Source organism: Notothenia rossii (genome assembly GCF_949606895.1).
Source record: "Notothenia rossii genome assembly, chromosome: 12".
In the NCBI taxonomy this organism is placed as follows: domain Eukaryota; kingdom Metazoa; phylum Chordata; class Actinopteri; order Perciformes; family Nototheniidae; genus Notothenia; species Notothenia rossii.
The window spans coordinates 2,858,590-2,879,449 of NC_136911.1; the positions used below are offsets into that span (position 1 = coordinate 2,858,590).

Here is a 20,860-nt window from a genome sequence, read left to right on the forward strand (position 1 = left end):
GTCTCCTAAAAATGACGTTCCCACAGAACTAAACTGCATTCTCAATTACGTTTAGCTAGAAACGTATTTTCTCCCACGTCACGTTTGTTATGAACGTATCTTGAATACGTTCATTTTCTACATATCTTTGCCATTTATTGTCTTGCTTATAATAATGATAATGGTCATTTATAAATATCATTTTAGAGCACACATTTGAAATCGAGAACCGGGCTCGATGTATGGTTAAATTGAAATCAGTAGGCGAGGCTGTCATTTCCCCAGCTGTTACTCTCATGAGCGAGACAGAAAATAATAGTCTTATTATGCCAAAAAGCTGCTGTGTCGATTATTGCACCTCAAACATGAAAACAAATCCAGGCTGATTATATTTTGTGTTACGAAGACACTGATCAAATAAATGAAAGTCATCTGGGTCTGTTGAGATGTCCTACCTACCACCCAGTGCTGTTTCTGGGACACACTTCTATATTTATGAAATTACAAACTCAGGGTTATGAAATCCCAAGGGTCCAGATGTGGAGCCAGTAGGAAACAGATTGCTTATGCAGACCTTATTTCAATGCCAGGCGTGAAGGTGCCCTCTTTCAGGTAATGGCTAATGTGCACAGCAACCGCGAGAAGGTGTCGGAGCAATCAGGGAAACTTGAAGGACTTAAGAGATCACTTTTCACCCGTAGAAACAAGATGTGCTATTCGCTATGCCAGCGATGAAGTAACCCATTTTAAAGAACTCTGTGTAGGCCACGTTTCCTCAGCCTTGTTTCAAACCGAGAGGACTTCATTTCAAGACCAAGACTGCTAATGATGACGATCAGCATAATGATTCAAGTAGTTAAATTGTCTTGCCATTGTTTGGGTAGATAACTGTTAATACTACAAACAATTTCAAGTAATACAAAAAAAGTAATGATTTTTTGGGGGGTTTCATTCCACCTTTGCCTTTCTACTGTATTATTTGATTCTGCCCTGACATTTAAAAGAAAGACCCGTTGTTTCTATTGAGTTTTGAGTAGGTTGTTCCTAAACTTAGAAACTACTTTTTTTAGAAATGTAATTGTCTTTAAAAAGTGCAGGAAAAGAATAGTGGGGTATTGAATTGTTTTGGTTTATGTATGATCTATGAGGAAGTCATAACAAACTCAGGCCTTGTATGATATTTTCTGATCATTCTGTACCACAAACATGTCAATTTGATATTTATCTAAGAAGCTTTATTCAACCAAACTAGATTGTACCTCAGGGTAGTTCAACATCTTGGTATCTGGTGGTAGCCTTTGTTCCCTGATGGTGATTTTATGGCAGAGTGGATCTTTCAGAATAACCTAAAGAGTGCCTGGTTTGCATGTTGCACATTTTAGCTTAAATATGACATGCAGATTGGAGCTGTCACTGTTCTGGTGTTACTCTGGTTACTGTGCTATGACCATAACTAACCATCAGATGTGGGCACAGTGATGGAGAGGTGCCTGATGTGCACCATATGTACCAGCTGAGGCCTTACAATCAAACACATTTCTCCTGCTAAATTGCCTGAAAAGACAAACAGCTGGACTGACTCTCTTAAAAAGCTCAGAGACAGCTCCGCATGCAGACGTCAATTTCGTCTCTCAGAGCTGGGAGAGGTTTTTTTTTTTTAAAGGTGACGCATGGAACACTTAAAGCAAGAAAGGAGATCTTGAACAAAAACATTGTCCGTCGGAAAGAGTAGCCTTCCACTAAACATACAATTCAGATACTAGAAAGAACATCGAAAAAGCTGCAGGGCCTCACACATATGGACTAAACTAAAATTCCTGTGAGATGAGAGCTGTATGGATAAGGGTAATCGAGAGGTTGTTGTTAAGAGTCCTCTCCTGCTGATGTTCAGGTGTATGTCAGTATGTAGTGTCTCTACTTTAAAGAGTCCTCTCGTGCTGATGTTCAGGTGTATATCAGTATGTAGTGTCTCTACTTTAAAGAGTCCTCTCCTGTTGATGTTCAGGTGTATATCAGTATGTAGTGTCTCTACTTTAAAGAGTCCTCTCCTGTTGATGTTCAGGTGTATATCAGTATGTAGTGTCTCTACTTTAAAGAGTCCTCTCCTGCTGATGTTCAGGTGTATATCAGTATGTAGTGTCTCTACTTTAAAGAGTCCTCTCCTGCTGATGTTCAGGTGTATGTCAGTATGTAGTGTCTCTACTTTAAAGAGTCCTCTCGTGCTGATGTTCAGGTGTATATCAGTATGTAGTGTCTCTACTTTAAAGAGTCCTCTCCTGTTGATGTTCAGGTGTATATCAGTATGTAGTGTCTCTACTTTAAAGAGTCCTCTCCTGTTGATGTTCAGGTGTATATCAGTATGTAGTGTCTCTACTTTAAAGAGTCCTCTCCTGCTGATGTTCAGGTGTATATCAGTATGTAGTGTCTCTACTTTAAAGAGTCCTCTCCTGCTGATGTTCAGGTGTATGTCAGTATGTAGTGTCTCTACTTTAAAGAGTCCTCTCGTGCTGATGTTCAGGTGTATATCAGTATGTAGTGTCTCTACTTTAAAGAGTCCTCTCCTGTTGATGTTCAGGTGTATATCAGTATGTAGTGTCTCTACTTTAAAGAGTCCTCTCCTGTTGATGTTCAGGTGTATATCAGTATGTAGTGTCTCTACTTTAAAGAGTCCTCTCCTGCTGATGTTCAGGTGTATATCAGTATGTAGTGTCTCTACTTTAAAGAGTCCTCTCCTGCTGATGTTCAGGTGTATATCAGTATGTAGTGTCTCTACTTTAAAGAGTCCTCTCCTGCTGATGTTCAGGTGTATATCAGTATGTAGTGTCTCTACTTTAAAGAGTCCTCTCCTGCTGATGGTCAGGTGTATATCAGTATGTCGTGTCTCTACTTTAAAGAGTCCTCTCCTGCTGATGTTCAGGTGTATATCAGTATGTAGTGTCTCTACTTTAAAGAGTCCTCTCCTGCTGATGTTCAGGTGTATATCAGTATGTAGTGTCTCTACTTTAAAGAGTCCTCTCCTGCTGATGTTCAGGTGTATATCAGTATGTAGTGTCTCTACTTTAAAGAGTCCTCTCCTGCTGATGTTCAGGTGTATATCAGTATGTAGTGTCTCTACTTTAAAGAGTCCTCTCCTGCAGATGTTCAGGTGTATATCAGTATGTAGTGTCTCTACTTTAAAGAGTCCTCTCCCGCTGATGTTCAGGTGTATATCAGTATGTAGTGTCTCTACTTTAAAGAGTCCTCTCCTGATGTGCAGGTGTATATCAGTATGTAGTGTCTCTACTTTAAAGAGTCCTCTCCTGCTGATGTTCAGGTGTATATCAGAATGTAGTATCTCTACTTTAAAGAGTCCTCTCCTGCTGATGTTCAGGCGTATATCAGTATGCAGTGTCTCTACTTTAAAGAGTCCTCTCCTGCTGATGTTCAGGTGTATATCAGTAAGTAGTGTCTCTACTTTAAAGAGTCCTCTCCTGCTGATGTTCAGGTGTATATCAGTATGCAGTATCTCTACTTTAAAGAGTCCTCTCCTGCTGATGTTCAGGTGTATATCAGTATGTAGTGTCTCTACTTTAAAGAGTCCTCTCCTGCTGATGTTCAGGTGTATATCAGTATGTAGTGTCTCTACTTTAAAGAGTCCTCTCCTGCTGATGTTCAGGTGTATATCAGTATGTAGTGTCTCTACTTTAAAGAGTCCTCTCCTGCAGATGTTCAGGTGTATATCAGTATGTAGTGTCTCTACTTTAAAGAGTCCTCTCCCGCTGATGTTCAGGTGTATATCAGTATGTAGTGTCTCTACTTTAAAGAGTCCTCTCCTGATGTGCAGGTGTATATCAGTATGTAGTGTCTCTACTTTAAAGAGTCCTCTCCTGCTGATGTTCAGGTGTATATCAGAATGTAGTATCTCTACTTTAAAGAGTCCTCTCCTGCTGATGTTCAGGCGTATATCAGTATGCAGTGTCTCTACTTTAAAGAGTCCTCTCCTGCTGATGTTCAGGTGTATATCAGTAAGTAGTGTCTCTACTTTAAAGAGTCCTCTCCTGCTGATGTTCAGGTGTATATCAGTATGCAGTATCTCTACTTTAAAGAGTCCTCTCCTGCTGATGTTCAGGCGTATATCAGTATGCAGTATCTCTACTTTAAAGAGTCCTCTCCTGCTGATGTTCAGGTGTATATCAGTATGTAGTGTCTCTACTTTAAAGAGTCCTCTCCTGCTGATGTTCAGGTGTATATCAGTATGTAGTGTCTCTACTTTAAAGAGTCCTCTCCTGCTGATGTTCAGGTGTATATCAGTATGTAGTATCTCTACTTTAAAGAGTCCTCTCCTGCTGATGTTCTCATACTGTCTGTGCTGCAGCACCTCTTTTCACCCTCTGTCTGACACCAGAGCCCAGTCTGCTCTGATTGGTTAGCTGGCCGGCTCTGTTGTGATTGGTCAACCATTTAGCGATGGTGATATAGTCATATAAGCTTATTCTACTACTTTTCAGACATGACATACTTATTTGTATATTAAGAGTTTGATATATTGTATTTTGTGGCTCTAAAAGTATGATTAAATGATACAGCATGAGTATGGTACAGAAATCATAATTTATTTAAATATAAAATGCCCTGGGAAGAAGGAAGAAGAAAAGCAGGTTTGTTTTAGATGTCATCTTATCTATAAAGGAAAGTGCATAAACAAAACGTAATTTATCTTGGTTTGAAAGTCTTTGTATAACAGTTTGAAGTATTTCACAAAAACGTTGTGTTCAGAGGGGGGCTCTTATTCTGAAATATAAGAGACAATATTTAGATTTACTGAGGCGAGACTCGCTGGCCTTGCTTTGTATGAATCAATATGTTTGCACAATAGATGCAACTCGCAGTAATTATATCAATAATGAGGACTAAGCTGCAGCAGAGTGTGGATGAAAAAATGCTTTCATAGTTTCTCAAATAAAAAAAAAGTAGCTCCCTGAAGGACGAAATGTGTTTGGACAAATCCTCTCATACAACACATCCAGATATCATTGCCTCCATGGAAACACACACCTCATGTGCGTTAACACAATCCTCTGCGCGATGCCTTTCTATCACACAGTGACAGCACATGTCCGAAAGGGAGGACAGCCAATCCATCATCTCACATCACCGTTATCATCCTGCTGCTGGATACAAAGGACATATCACTTTTAAAACCGCTGCTTTTCTATGTTGCAGCGAGCGGCTTAGGGACACAGCTCAGAAATATGTGTTTACAAAGAAGAAGCTCTTCCAAAAAATACAGTCCCAGGGTCCCCGCTATGTTTCAGAAATGATCATTTTCAGGGGTATCATCGATCATACTGCACAACAATATAATCGGTTCTATCTCAAAGTCTCTTGGCGCTGCAATTTATATGCAGAAGTGCCGTTTTAGTGGAAATGAGATAGCAATGTAGTGGAACATAAAAGTTATACTTAATAAGATATATGGATAGTTTCTTTGGCTGCGGATGAAATGAGGTAAGTTGTTAGCCTTAATGCTTTAAGAAGAATCCTCACTGGGGAGATATTTGTATTTTTTATAATAGCCCACAAATGCTAATTTCTAACTTCCTTCTGAGGGAGGAATCTGCAAGATCATGGTTTCCCTCATGAAGTGGGAATGATACGTGGAGCGTTCTGTGTGACCGGGAAACTTCATTTGAACATTTTGTAGAGAGTCTAGCTTGAATGTAAGGTCACATTCAGGCTAAAGGGAATACTGGTACAGTTTGATCTGAGACCTGCGGTAATGTAAAATAAAAAATATGGTCATGGAGAGCATTCAGCTCCCTGTGGAAATGACCTAAACGTTTTCTATCCGACACACGATGTGAAACAATGACGAGAAGCTGGTATCTTTCTCAATTTGTATCCAGCGTTTACTTTTACAAACAGCCTGCTCTTGGCTAAAGAAATGTGTGCTTCGATGCATCTTTCCTCATTAGTTATACTTAGTGCAGCATAAATCAGCAAACGCCTCCCCTCCAGTCGAGGTAATGAACCGAGAGCGGTGCAAAAATTGCAGCGCTGTGCTTTACAGGTGACACAGAGTCAGAGTTGACCGTTAATCGTCGACCCGAAGTGATACTGCGGGGTTTGGTTCTTGCAAAGCCCGGCGGTGGCTCACCGGTAAACTTCCCCCCCGATCCTCCAATCACAGCTGTTGCCCTGAAGGCTCTCCAGCAGCGCGTTTTTCACGAGGGCACGATCGTCACGAACCCCAATTTCTACATCAGTTCACAACGGAAAGAAAAGCTGCTGTGGTTGGCAAATAGGCCAAAAATAACCGACATTGGGGAAGGCCAAGAGCTGTGACACAGCTGTTTTAGAGGACAACTCCTCTTGTATGTAAAGCTGCAGCCAACTCATTTCACTGTCTGCTAAGTTTCAGTCTGAGCTTATTAGATCTTTACTCAATGACCAGCCAAATCACTAAATGAGCTGAGAGAAGAGGTTAGTTTTCAAACAACAGTGGTCTGGAAAGAGTCAAAAGAAGGAAAGATACTTACAAAAAAAATCTGTATTCTTAGCAGGGAGGAAAATATGAATGTCACTCTTGTCTTGCAGGTAAAATACTGTTATTATATTCGAAGAAACTGTGACACGGATACTTATAAGAGCTACACAGACTTAAAATGAGACAAGGAAATGAGTGTTGATCCTTCGGGGAGCACTGAGACGTTCACTGTCTGACCGTTCAGTATAATTAAATGCTCACACAAAATCAGCCTGCAGACCACGGATCATAAATGTAGCTTTTCTGAGGCTGCAGTGCCCCCTGCTGGAGGGCATCACTCAGACAGACGAACCTACACAATGAAACATACTTAAATAAATACACCTGATATAACCCGGGGTGTTTATAAGGGAAGTTAATTGTTTTTAATTGAATTGTACCTCTGAGATTGTGTACAGGAACAGTCTAAATCCCGATGGCATGTCAATCAACTGAATTCCTCTTTTGCTCCAGGCAACATTTATTTAAACATGCATATATTATAATAACCATTTTGTAAAAGAAAAAAATATCTTAAAAAATGTGATGTTATCTCATTAGTCATGAAAAACACCATGCATTAAATGTACCTAACTCTTGTTTAAGGCTATAAATATTGATTATTTTCATTATTGATTATTCTGCCAATCAGTTTCTTGATTGTTTGATTTATAAAATGTCAGAAAATAGTCAAAAGTCCAAGGTGATGTATTTAAACACATTGTGATTTCAGTCCAAAACCCAAAAGATATTCACTTTAATACGATATAAAACAGAGAAAAGTAAGAAATTGCCATATTCGAAAGGCTGAACTGCTTTTTCTGCCGTGTTTGCATGAAAAATGACCCTAAATATTTATCAATAATTCAAAATAGCGGCAATTTCTGTCATTTCACTTATCAATTAATCTACCAACCACTGCAGCTTTATTTCTAAATAACATGACGATTAAATCAAAAATAAATTGATAAATAATGTGACGTCTGATTGGATGTTGTACGTCAGAGCGGTTCTTATATAATAATACATGTAGCCCTGATTATGAAGATGGACTCAGATACATTTGAACTGATTAGAGAAAGACAGCAGGAGGTTTCTGACTTATATAAATTATCAAAGTATTGACAACTATTTTTTCTGTCAATCAACAGATCAATAAGTTGACTATGCGGCAGTGGTTCAGTCTGTAGGGGATTGGACTTTGGACCGAAGGGTCGCCGGTTCACGTCCCGATCGGACCAAAGATACAGAGTGTGGACTGGTACTGGAGAGGAGGCAGTTCACCCCCTGGGCCACTGCCGAAGTGCCCTTGAGCAAGGCACCTAACCCCCCCCCAACTGCTCACTGGTGCTGGCTAGACTGGCTGCCTCCGCTCTGACCTCTCAACTGCATATAACTGTGTGTGTGTGTGTGTGTGTGTGTGTCTCTCCCTGATTGTCTCCAGGTGCAGCCTCTCCCCCAGGTGCTCCCAATCCCCAATCAAGGCCTCCTTAAAGGACCTGAGGAAGGCTGCAGTGGCATTCTTCCTTCTCCTCTGGCCGCATGTGTGCAGTCTGTGTTACTTAATGTTGGTCACTTTCTTTTGGAAGAAAGTTGTCCTTATTTACTTAAGTTTGTTTTGCAATCTGGCTGGTGACCCTCTTTACTTTTGTATAAATTAAAACCTCACTTGTGGCTTCAGTCGACAGTTTCCTCTCCTTTTTCTCTCGCCCGGTTATTTTGGTGTTTTGTTACTTCCAGTGTTTCCCATATATACAAATAGTGGCGGCGGCGCACACTTTGAATTGCCTTGTGTTGAAAAGTGCTGTATAAATAAACTTGCCTTCAGAGTGGTTCTTATATCATATAATACCCTGTAATGTAGCCCTTATCTTATATGCACTCAGATTCATTTGAACTGAGTGGAGTTAGATAACAGGAGGTTTCTGACCTGTGAGGAGGCTGAGAGGAGGCGAGCAGGAGGGGAAGGCAGAGAGGAGCTCCATCAGGCAGAGGCTCTGGTCCCTCACATGCAGGTTGTAGTCGGCGCTGCCCTGTTTACTGCACAGCTCCTGCAGTCTCCTCTTCTGCACACCGCCCTCCGTATGCTCCACCAGCGCCCGCACAAACGCCTGACAAAGACACGGGAAAGAAAAAGGTAACGTCACCTGAAGGGGCTCTGAACCTCCGTCAGCGTCACGCCCGTTCTTTCACTTCTTCTGACCTACGTTTTCATTGACTTTCATTTAAAGACGAGGCATTTCATACAAATTCTAACAGGAGAGAATCTCATTGTACTTATTCCAGGAAAGATCTTTGTTCGTTTTCAAGGTAATTTAAAACTTTAGAGGCAGACCTTGACAGCAGCCCACCTTCAGAAGAAAAGACATTTCATTATTCACTTAGCACTTACTTCTAGCAATGAAGCAGGAATAGTTTATATAGTGCAGACGGTGTATCTTAATATGCTGCTTGATCAATTTAAAAGTACCTTTTTGGCACTTTTCTATAGAAGTCAAATGCGAGAAGGGCAAAATGTCTCACAGAGGATAAAACATGTGTCAAAACACAATTTTGAATTTTGAAATTTTTGAAAAAAACCAAGGGTCGTCCCTCTTATTGTGCTGATATCTTGCTGTGGTTTCAGTGTGGCACATCAAAAAGGGGCGATGCACGTTACAAAGTAAGGAATGTACCTTCTTAGGAACGCTCCTGATCTCCAGACACCATGTGAGCAGGTACAGCAGGGAAATGTTGGGGGGAACGTGGGCTGGCACCTGGGCTCCTGTAACAAGAGAGGAAAGAACATATGGGAATGATTATGGGTACGAATGCCAAAGAAATAAGAACCGTTTGTACACTTTGCATGTGGTCGCATTCACACCTGCCTTGTATAGTCCGGTTGAATCGAACCCTGGTGCGTTTACCCGCTTGGTGCGGTTCGTTTGGGTCGGTGTGAACGCAGTCCGAGACCTCTGAAGTGAACTAAACAACCGGACTCTGGTCCGCCTAAAAGAGGTGGTCTCGGAGCGCTTGCTAGTGAACTCTGGAGCGGTTCATCGCTGGTGTGAACGCAGTCCGCACCAAAACATAGGAAGCGCAGTATTTACACGTCACAAGAACGCAGATATCCGCGGTTGTTTAGTTAAAGAGTGATGTTGGAGCTATATATATATATATATATATATATATCTCTTTATATTATTTAATAGTTTAACATTTATTTTCTTGCTGTTTATTATTATTATTATCATTTATTTATATGTATTCTTAGTTAGCTTCATAAGTTAAAGTAGTTTCTATACTTTTATTTTGAAGGCATGTTTTGGGCACTGGGTGATTAGAGCAGGGGTTCCCAAAGTGGGGGTCGCGAGCCCCTTGCGAGACCCCGAGTGGGGGTCGCGAGATGATTACAAAATTAAAATGGAAAATTAAAAAAAAAAAAAAAAATTAAAAATGTATTTATTTTTTTTAGAATATATATATTTTTAATTATTATTAATAATAACGTTTGCATAGACATTTTTTTCTTTGACAATCCACTCAAACTTTTTCTTTTTTCTGAACCCCTGGATTAGAGCACCTGGTGTAGGTGTATTGGAGACAGGTGGGTGGTGGGAGCCAGAGCATTAGTAGGCAAACGGTTTTTTACCAGGGTGTTTCAAGCCAGCAAAAGGAAAGCCATAGGAAAGGCTTAAGGAAAAGGGATCTAGGAAACCTGTTCCACTTTGTTATCGGAATAAACTGCACAAATAGAGAATCTTGTCTGGACCTGGATCATTGCCCTGTGTAAGATCTGCTAACTAGTGCCTCAGTGGCTGTATTATTTTAAGTTGATTATCTGTTTTATTTCTATATGATTTTGGCCGCTACAAGTGAAGCAGAATGAAGTGCTGAACAGTGTCGGGTAAAGTAAAAATGCTCCGTCAGCTACATAAAGGTCAGAGCCACCTGTCGTCGGTGAAACGCCCCTCCTGACTGCAGAACTTCTCATTATATGTGTTATAATGTTTTTTAACTGACCTTGTCTGATTATATAATCATATGCGCGGGCCGCTAGTGTCTGTTGATCTCCAGATTAACAGCAGGATGAGAATAACCTGCCGAAAGTGCCGATGCTCCATGGCGGAGGCTCCAGTAGAAATTGCCGGGATTTGAGTTTTTAGCTCCCTTAATGTCTGACCAATGGTTGAACAGCATTTCCGTGCACATGACTTGTGTTTAAAGTTTATAGTCCATTTGAGTTTTGCCTGGTGCGCAGCTGAGGAAAGGTGTGAATGCGACCTTAAACTCATTTCACAGGCACTGCTTACCTTTCTTCTTAGTGTCTTTAAGTAGAGAGATGTGAACACTGTGGTTCCTCTGCTCATAAAGGCCTAATCTGTGGAGCATTTCCTCCACCTCAGAGTCTTTGTTTGGGCAGAACACATCGAAGGAATCCCCTGGCTGATATGTCAGATTCGGGTGAGCCTTAGAGTAAAAAAAGTGCATTTTAAATTAAAACATCTCAATTGAATAGAAAACTGCAGGTTTAGAATTGTTTTATCTGAAAAGTGTTGCTTACAGAGAGGTCCAGCTCCAAGAGAAGAGACGTCTTGACTGAATCTCCTCTGGTCAGCTGAAGTGCTCTGGATATGGGAACCTCATGCAGAGTCTCCTTGTTTGACGGTCCAACAATCTGCAAAAACAATGATGATATAAAAGGGGAAATATGTCCCCTATATTATACTGCCTTTCATCAATATATCACAGATCTCAGATATATACAGAACCTGTCTCTGATTGGCTGAAACACCAAACAGATCATTGCAGCATTACCCATAATACCCTCTGTTAGAGCCCTGTTTCAAAAGTGCTGATTCTCTGTCTGTTACTTTAGATGAAAATAAGGAGCCCCTCCCCACGCCCCTCTGAGAGACATTTGGTTACAAAGAAATCAATGGTGCTCTAGGAGGAGACATGAAGAAGAGGGGACACATGTTGATGTAGAAGAGGCATGAAGAAGAGGGGACACATGTTGATGTAGAAGAGACATGAAGAAGAGGGGACACATGTTGATGTAGAAGAGACATGAAGAAGAGGGGACACATGTTGATGTAGAAGAGACATGAAGAAGAGGGGACACATGTTGATGTAGAAGAGACATGAAGAAGAGGGGACACATGTTGATGTTGAAGAGACATGGAGAAGAGGGGACACATGTGGATGTAGAAGAGACATGAAGAAGAGGGGACACATGTTGATGTAGAAGAGACATGAAGAAGAGGGGACACATGTTGATGTAGAAGAGACATGAAGAAGTAGATTTTAAATAATAGATCCCCTTTAAAATCCTGGTTTTATCAGCAGCAGTTCTCCTCACCTGTTGCACAGTGTCTGCCTCCTTAAGGGTGACATCGAGGTAGGGGGGAGGCAGTGCAGGAACATTTAGAGAGGACTCAGACAGCGGCAGCAGGGAGTGAGTCAGGGAAGCTGCTAATGTAACATGAGGAACTGCTGCAGAAACACTGGCAGTACCAAGAGGCTGGGATGGAAAAACAGCTGGCCTGAGATCAGACACAGCAGACGCCGAAGCTGCGGTTGCACATTTGGATACAGATGCTCCATTCGACCCACAGTCCTTCTGGTCAGTTATTCTCAAGAGGTTAAGTTGGACATCTGGTATGGATGAGTCAGGAGTTTGCTTTATTGAATCCCCTGCTCCTGCATTCGAGTAGTCAGTCCTATCAGAAGCCATTTTTGATAAGGCTCCGTTGATTGCTTTCCACAGTCCTTCAATCCAGGGGTCCAGGACCACCTCAAGTCTAGAGTGAACAAAGTAAACAGTATCATGCACAGCAATGTAATACAAAAAAAAGAGAGACTCTGAATGTATTTTCTGCAGAACGTACCCTACACCATCATCTGCATATCCTGTCGCATAGAATTGTTTGGCTCCGTGTTCCTGGAGACTACGTTCAATCGTCTTCCCGCAGTTGCAGAAATTTGCATAATTGGTGTCTCCTAAAGCTGGAGCAGAGAAAGAGAAACAGATGAAATATTTCTCAAGTCACTTCCTGCTGAGAAGGTAAACACTGCAGAGTAAGGATACACACAGACAGAGTTTGGAAATCAGTATCCCCATGGTGAACAATGGATTGAAGAAGAGCTACTTCATCGTAGAATTTACCTAAAAGTGTATAGCAAAGGTGTTTATAGTGGTCAGGGGTCTTCTTCTTGATGCTCTTTACAAATTGGAGGGCATTGTCTGGCGGTTCCCCATCTCCAGTGGTAGACACAATAAAGACCACGGGGTCCTTCTCCTTCTCCAGATTGTACTGGAACCAGTTATATGATTATTCAGTGAGTGATGTTTCCTCTAACTGATGTGATATCTCATGATATCTATATAAATCACACAAGGCAATATCACATTTAGTTTTAGTGAGTTTTAGTGAGTCAACAGCCATGCATGGTCTTAAACGGGTCTTATAATGTGCAAATGCTTACCTTTTCATTCTGGTTCAAGCAGCTGAGCTCAGCCACCAGTCCATGCTCCTCTGCCTCATCGGCTATTCCCTCTGCTATGGACTCAGCTTGGCCCTTCTGAGACCCGTAGAGAACAACAAACCGAGGCTTCGCTTCACAGGGCATGCTGGAGAGTTAAAAATAATGTTTTGTAAATGTACACATTTCTTAATAGACCCTTTTCATAAGATGTTCACAGTTTTGACTTGTTGGAAAAGCACAGGTGATACTCATAATAACATTAAAGATGGCTTAGATAGTTCTGTTCAAGGGACCTAGTAAGTTTTACATTCCCTCTTGATACGTTGAGTGTATTTTGATGCTGAAATTGTTTTTACTTAAAGGTCCCATGTCATGCTTTTCCGGTTATTAACCGCCTCCTTGTGTGTTATGAAGGTTTTTATGCTGCCCCAGAACGCCTCGTTGGAGATTTCTCATTTTCCATTGTTTGCTTCCTGGGTTCTGTGACGTGTGAACACCCAAATCAACAACAAATGACCGGATTGGACCAAATGGACCAATCCTTAGAGCACCTCACACACCAGGATCCCTTGGCTAACTAACAGGGAGTCCCATTGACTTGCATAGAGCTCCCTGAACGCTGGTAATAGACGAGTTGGGATTGCGGAGAAATGCTCTCCGCAGACCCATTCTCACAGCGTTAAACCTTTTTCTTACTCAATATCAAGCCACACTTATTGTTTTTACTTCGGCTGTGAGTGTTTGTGCGTGCTCAGGATGAGTTTCGCTGTGTCTCGTTGTACCGCCGACCCGGAAACCTGTCCGCTCCTCGCAGCAACGAGCCTCGCAACGTCCCGATCAATCAGAGCACAGTGGGCTAACAGGGAGGGGCAGGAGCTCCAACAAGCCGTTTAGGACAGAGAGTGAATACAGAATACAGACTATACATAGATGCTGTATGAGAAACCAATGTGATTTTGGAAAATTGCACAATTTAAATCTATTCTAGTAGACCTCAACAATGGAAATACGATCAGTAGAAATGGCCATGACATGGGACCTGAATGCAGGGTATTATCACTTTTACTAGAGCAAATGTCTGAATATTTTAACAAAGCATGTTGCAATAAAGGAGGATATATACTGCCCTCCTCCCACTGTATATAGCCAAAGCATTCAGGTATTCAGTCAAAAACAGCATTATGAAACATTGTAATAGAGGCACAGAAAGAAACATAGAAAGGTATTAACAACACAAGGCTGGACAAAAACAACACCACAACTGTAGAGGAGTAATAAATCAAGTATTCAGCTGTCAAATTGTGTTTAATGGATCTCTTCTTACCTAGATAATGCAGATTTTAACAGGTTACAAACAGGCTGCCTCAGAAAAGCCTTCACAACAGCTCTGAACACCACCATATAGAACTGGTCCCGGATATTGCATCAGTTGTTAACATTACGATACCCGAGTACACGATGGTTTTGAGTATTTTGTCTATCGTTCTCTTATCTAATGCTAAATCAATAACACTTGCAGCTAAATGTTAGCATAGATAGCGAACTGACAAGTAATAACTGACAACTCTGACACAACTCTGACAAGCCCCTTTGGATGTTGTATTTTAGAACTAAACGTATCCCTTTTAAAACAAAGCAAAATCCCGAAGATGTATTTAGAGGTGGATGTAAAGAAAGTTAAAAATGTTTTCTACCTTTTGAAATCCACTCACTTCACTCGTTCCCATGCATCTCCAGGAGGAACTAACGCGAGATCATGGCACACACGTGATCGGAAGAAACCACATTACAAAAAAACACATTTGTACTTCTAACATTAAACTATAATCTATAAAACGATTGTATCGTTTGCGGAACAATTTCAATACAGTTCAATGTAAAGTGTTTATTGATTATTGGGGGGAAAGGGTGTTTTAATGTGTAATAATAAGACATAAGACGCACTAAGGCTACTTAGCAGTCCTTCCCATGCAGCTTCTCTAGAACTAACGCGAGATCATGATGGGGCAAACGGGATCGGGAGAAACCACCCTACTATATAGTTGTTTTACTTCTAACCTTAGTTATTCTTTATGTAAAACATTTAAATAGTTTTCAGAACAGTCTCAGAACAGTCTCAAAACAGTTCAATGTTATGTGTGTGTTGATTCCTGGCAATAAAGGGAGTTTTAATGTTTAATAATTAAACGTACTTAAGGCTACTTGGTTCCTCCCTCCCCGACTCACGATCCTTCCAGAAGCAGCCGGCAGACTCGTGCTGCTCGCAGTTCAGCCTCGGTCCACATTTCCTTCTCAGAAACTGATTATTTTACATCTGAACACTTTTAAAGTGTTCCAACCGCAAAGTCAAGATGTCCTCTTTGGGGACATTGGCTTTTGATGAGTATGGAAGGCCTTTCATCATCATCAAAGACCAGGACAGGAAGACTCGGCTGTCGGGCATTGACGCACTTAAGGTACAATGGGCTAACTAATTCTGCAAGCTAGCAACATGCTAACTTGCTAGTAGTTGCATGGGGTGGGGCATCATCATACATAGTGAGCCAACAATATGCATGTTGTATACCATTGTGTTTAAATAACGAAGGTTTTTGGTGAAAATGGAACAGACTAGCATTTTACAAAGGATTAGCCAGTCATGCTAGCATCGAGGCCCATGTGCTTTCTCTGACGCGGTGGCTGTTGCTACGCCCAAAAATGTCATTAGTGATGCACATCATCTCAAACCCTTTTATTGATTTGCATATGGCAACTTAAGTCTGTATACGTTTTTTAAAAGTAGAGACCAAGAATAAGATTGTTTTTCTGAAATGTGATTTTGAAATGTTTTGCAGTCTCACATTATGGCAGCTAAGGCAGTCGCGTCAACGCTGAAGACTTCTCTGGGACCAAATGGTGAGTAAAATCAATGCAGTGCACACACAAAAGACTTCCTTAAAAAATGCTAATCATTGTAGAGGCCTTCAATACTGCGTAGGTGCACCGACACATCTTTGCATTTTTATATATATTTATCAGCAATTTGTAATAATACATTGCACTATATTTACTATGTCCTTGATTTTAATTGCCGTTGCATTACAAATTCCCTTTTTGTTGTTGCATTATTTGACATGGCATCACGTCATTGCACTGTATTGCGTACAAGTTATTTTAAAGATGTCTTGTCATTTACTTAATGCCTGAATTTCCAGGGGATCAAACGATCTATCTAATGTATTCGATAAGATTCAACGATTTATTAACTTCAAAATGAATAATCAATTTGGATTTTGTCTAGGTGTTTACTCGTGGTTCACAAAATAAAATAACACACAATCAAATCAACAGCATAAATATCAAGAACAATCTAGCAAGATAAATTAAACATTAGCATAAACCATATAAAAAGCTCTCTAACAAAGTGAGTTAACCATACATATATTTCACCACTACTTCCCCCACAATACTATGTTTACATTTATTTAATAAGTAATTCAAGATCTAGCATTCTCTAAACAATTTTCTTTCTTTCCAGGTCTTGATAAGATGATGGTGGACAGGGATGGAGAGGTGACTGTCACCAACGACGGAGCCACCATCCTCAGCATGATGGATGTGGATCACCAGATCGCTAAACTCATGGTGGAGCTCTCCAAGTCCCAGGATGATGAGATTGGGGATGGAACCACTGGAGTTGTCGGTACGGGAAAGGGAACGATTCCCAAACTAATTTAAAGCTTTCCTCCAGATCACCTGACATTGTTGAAGCATATTCAAGCGACTGTTTGTCATTGGTCCGGCAGTGGCTCAGTCAGTAGGGGCTTGGACTGGGAGCTGTAGGGTCGCTGGTTCAAGTCACCGACCAGACTTAAAATATGGAGTGTGGATTGGTACTTGGAGAAGTCCCAGTTCACCTCCTGCCCTGCCGTGGTGCCCTTGAGCAAGGCACCGGACACCCCTCACTCCCCTGGCGCTGTACAATAGCTGCCCACTGCTCTTAGTACTAGACTCCTGGTACTAGGATGGGTTAAAAGCAGAGAACACATTTCACTGTGTGACTATTCTATTGTCTCACTCTGTTCTCCTCTTCCTCCTCAGTGCTGGCCGGAGCTCTCCTGGAGCAGGCTGAGCAGCTGCTGGACCGAGGAATCCATCCCATCAGGATCTCCGACGGTTACGACCAGGCAGCAAAGGTTGCTATTGCGCAGCTCGACAAAATCGCTGAAACCCTACTCTGCGATCCCAACAACACAGAGCCTCTGATCGAAACCGCCATGACCACACTGGGATCCAAAATGTAAGTCCTGTTTATATTGGGCTGTACTGAATTGTGCGAACTCGGCAAAGATATTAAAGTTCTGCCGGTTTTTTTCTTCTTTCAGTATCAACCGGTGTCACAGACAGATGGCGGAGATCGCAGTGAACGCCATCCTGACCGTGGCCGACATGGACAGGAAGGACGTAGACTTTGAGCTGATCAAGATGGAGGGCAAAGTGGGAGGCAAGCTTGAAGACACACAGCTCATCAAGGGGGTGATCGTGGACAAAGAGTTCAGCCACCCTCAGATGCCTAAGGTACAAACCAGGGGAATGATCCTGTGTTTTTGGAGAGCTGAGGGAAACTTGCGTGCACTTTTACTTATTTGTTTCCGCTCTAAGATGATAATGCTGACAATTATTTTTCTTTGTCCTTCCTCAGGAACTGAAAAATGTAAAAATGGCCATCCTTACCTGCCCGTTTGAGCCCCCAAAGCCGAAGACCAAGCATAAGTTGGATGTGACCTGCGTTGCGGACTACAAAGCTCTCCAGAAATATGAGAAGGAGAAGTTCCTAGAGATGATCCACCAGGTGAGTGCTGCAGCCTCTGAAGTGCTGAAATGTAACATCCATACAGGTACATGTGGAATCTAAACACATCTCTCTTTTGAAGGTCAAAAGCAATGGTGCTAACTTGGCCATTTGCCAGTGGGGCTTTGATGATGAAGCCAACCACCTCCTGCTGCAGAACGACCTGCCCGCCATTCGCTGGGTCGGAGGGCCTGAGATCGAGGTGAGATATTTTTCATAAGATGGTACCTTGATGTAGAGTTACTTTTAAACAAAATATACCATGGCTTCCTAAATTCTGTTCATATACGGTCTTGCAATTAAACGGCACAAGAAGGAGACCATCAATATTCCCTGATATTTTATATGTAACGATGTGCACCCATTTCTGTAGAGATGAGTACTGAAGCTTGGGCAGGTCTTATTTATTAAAGACTGTATTATTGATGAGCTTAACTCATTTACCTTAAGTACAATAAAAAACACATTTGCAAGTGTTTAAAAAAGATATACATCTATGAACATGTAGTGGTGTTGAGCAAAAAGTATGAAGTCCTTTAATCGTTTGTGCCGAAGTTCAAGGCTTTTAATGTCATGTGTGCATAGCTACGGTGTACAATAAAACGGATCAAATAGTACAAGTAAATAAAATACAATATAAAAGTAAACAATCACTGGAATAATACGGAAAAAAGGCAGAGTTGGGGAGGAGCCAAAGACAAGTATCATGAAGTCCTGTAATTGTTTGTGCTGAAGTATCAATTGTTGTGTTTCCGTCTCAGTTGATCGCCATCGCCACAGGAGGCCGCATCGTGCCGAGGTTCTCCGAGCTGACCCCAGAGAAGCTGGGCACCGCTGGGCTGGTGAAGGAGATCTCCTTCGGTACCACCAAGGACCGCATGTTGGTTATCCAGGAGTGCAAAAACACCAGGGCCGTAACCATCTTCATCCGTGGAGGCAACAAAATGGTACGTGGGCTTCAAATCTTCACCTGTCCATTCATGATCATCTTATCATTCATGGATCTCATTGGTTGTTATTTCATCGTCTCATTAGATCATTGAAGAGGCCAAGCGCGCTCTCCATGACGCTCTGTGTGTGATCCGTAATCTGGTCAGAGACAACCGTATTGTGTATGGAGGCGGAGCTTCAGACATTTCATGCGCTCTGGCTGTCAACCTGGCTGCAGATAAGGTAAGACGAACCACAACCTGCCAGAAACTGACCATGATCAAAATCGATTATTTGGCAGCCCTTGCGAATAATAATCGATTATTCGACCACGTGTGAGGGAGAGGGGGTGGGGGCGGTGTGTAGCGTGCTGCAGCAGCAGTCTGCTCTGCAAGCAGGCTTCCTCCAAGTTTACAGTAAAACAAACTGGTGGTGTGACCAATGACCATTTACAATTATTAATACTATTACTATTATTAGCATTAGTCTATATTTTGGTTGAAACTAAGCCAGAATTTTTTTTTTTAATAGATAATAATAAAAATATATTCAATTAAGGAGACTGTAACGAATAATCACTGGCATCCCTACAACCTGCAGATACTTTTAGTATTGAGCTAAATGAAATGCAGGAGTTATTTGCAGGGTTTCTTTTGGTACTGAAAATCCTTAAACAAGTTCTGTAGCCTGACAGGAAACATACGTTTGGTTGTTTATAACACAATGTATTTAATGTGATGTGAGTTCAATAATCTGTAAACGGTAAGTGGCTTATACATGCATCTTGAAAAGGGCTTGAATATGACTTTGGAGGAGGGGCAGGAGCTTGGATTTATAACAACACCAACAATCTTTTTCCGTTTCCTTAATTCTGTGTCTTTTTCCTCTGTAGTGCCCTTCTTTGGAGCAGTATGCCATGAGGGCGTTTGCTGATGCCATGGAGGTGATCCCAATGGCGCTGGCCGAGAACAGCGGGTACAACCCCATCCAGACCATGACAGAGGTCCGCGCCCGACAGGTCAAAGAGAACAACCCCTTCCTCGGCATCGACTGTCTGCGCAAAAACACCAATGGTGAGGAAGCAGGACTTTAGTGATCCCACTCTTAGGGGTCACCTATTATGCAAAATCCAAGTGTCTTTTATACATCAACATGTGTCTGAAAATGAGCTGATCAGATTTTGGCCACTTTATGATGTCATAACAATTTTTAGGCTTGTGTAACCATTAGCTAATCACCAACCAAGGTAACCCCCCCCCCCCCCCCCCTTATCACCTGAATCTCCTCCTAGAGCACCATTGTGTTCTTTTTAACCAAATCTCTCTCAGAGGGGAGGGGCTCCTTATTTTCATCTAAAGTAACAGACAGAGAATCAGCACTTTGGAAACAGGGCTGAAACAGAGGGGGTTATGGGTAATGCTGCAATGATCTGTTTGGTGTTTCAGCCAATGAGAGACAGGTTCTGGATATATCTGAGACCTGTGATGTATTGATGAGAAACAGTATGATATGGGACCTTTTTAATGTGAAAGCAAGAGGATCTGATATGAATGTTTGTTTTCCTCCGCTCAGACATGAAGCAGCAACATGTGGTGGAGACTCTGATCGGTAAGAAGCAGCAGATCTCTCTGGCCACGCAGGTCGTGAAGATGATCCTGAAGATCGACGACATCCGCGCCCCCGGAGAGACCGAGGACTGAAGGCTTCCTGGAACTCTTTCCACTAGGCACTTCCCCGAGCTCCATGTCCAAACCGCACTGCGTCTTGCTATTTATCATTTGATACAAAATGTTCAAGCTGTTCTCGTATCAGTCACCATTAAAATGTTGGTCCGTTGAAACATTTCCAGACTCTCCGGTATCTGATTTCAAGCCCACAATATGAACCTGGTCATTAAAGCTGTATTCCATGATGGGTGTGCATTACATGTCTTTATTTGTACACAGAAGGTCGGCAAACTGACGGATAAACCACGTACTAAATCACTTTCTATTCTTGCATTCTTAAACTGATGGAAAATACTGCATTCATACCATTTTGGGACAAGTCGAAAGTGCTTTGGTACTAATGTTAGGGCCATTGGCGGTTAATGAGAAATACAAAGGCACAAAATGGGAGACGATTAGTTTGATTAAAGTTATAAATTG

The 20,860-nt window shown here is 41.7% G+C and overlaps 2 protein-coding genes across 2 annotated transcripts in view; one reads left to right on the top strand and one right to left on the bottom strand.

Annotated features, from left to right (window-relative positions):
* Positions 1-14,542, bottom strand: part of mtrr (5-methyltetrahydrofolate-homocysteine methyltransferase reductase) — a 34,466-nt gene extending 19,924 nt beyond the window's left edge. Inside the window, exons 1-9 of the mRNA XM_079661816.1 lie at positions 14,277-14,542; positions 12,953-13,097; positions 12,633-12,780; positions 12,355-12,472; positions 11,826-12,267; positions 11,028-11,141; positions 10,777-10,933; positions 9,160-9,248; positions 8,415-8,595 (exon numbers count right to left, since the gene is read on the bottom strand). Coding sequence (XP_079517942.1) covers positions 8,415-8,595; positions 9,160-9,248; positions 10,777-10,933; positions 11,028-11,141; positions 11,826-12,267; positions 12,355-12,472; positions 12,633-12,780; positions 12,953-13,097; positions 14,277-14,353 — 1,471 coding nt within the window. The 5' untranslated portion in view covers positions 14,354-14,542. The remainder of the gene's footprint in view (positions 1-8,414; positions 8,596-9,159; positions 9,249-10,776; positions 10,934-11,027; positions 11,142-11,825; positions 12,268-12,354; positions 12,473-12,632; positions 12,781-12,952; positions 13,098-14,276) is intronic.
* Positions 14,543-15,162: 620 nt separating this feature from the next.
* On the top strand, positions 15,163-20,557 carry cct5 (chaperonin containing TCP1, subunit 5 (epsilon)). The gene is made up of 11 exons (XM_079661866.1): positions 15,163-15,408; positions 15,787-15,847; positions 16,470-16,634; positions 17,033-17,231; positions 17,317-17,509; positions 17,634-17,783; positions 17,866-17,985; positions 18,545-18,730; positions 18,819-18,956; positions 19,606-19,786; positions 20,286-20,557. Exons 1-11 carry the CDS (start codon positions 15,304-15,306, stop codon positions 20,411-20,413), a joined length of 1,626 nt encoding a protein of 541 aa, XP_079517992.1. The 5' UTR covers positions 15,163-15,303; the 3' UTR covers positions 20,414-20,557.
* Positions 20,558-20,860: the final 303 nt, after the last annotated feature.

Coding starts and splice junctions, on each gene's coding strand:
- cct5 (XM_079661866.1), top strand. CDS start 15,304: ATGTCCTCTTTGGGGACATTGGCTTTTGATGAGTATGGAAGGCCTTTC. Junction 16,635..17,032: donor TGGAACCACTGGAGTTGTCG/GTACGGGAAAGG, acceptor CTTCCTCCTCAG/TGCTGGCCGGAGCTCTCCTG. Junction 18,957..19,605: donor TCAACCTGGCTGCAGATAAG/GTAAGACGAACC, acceptor TTTCCTCTGTAG/TGCCCTTCTTTGGAGCAGTA.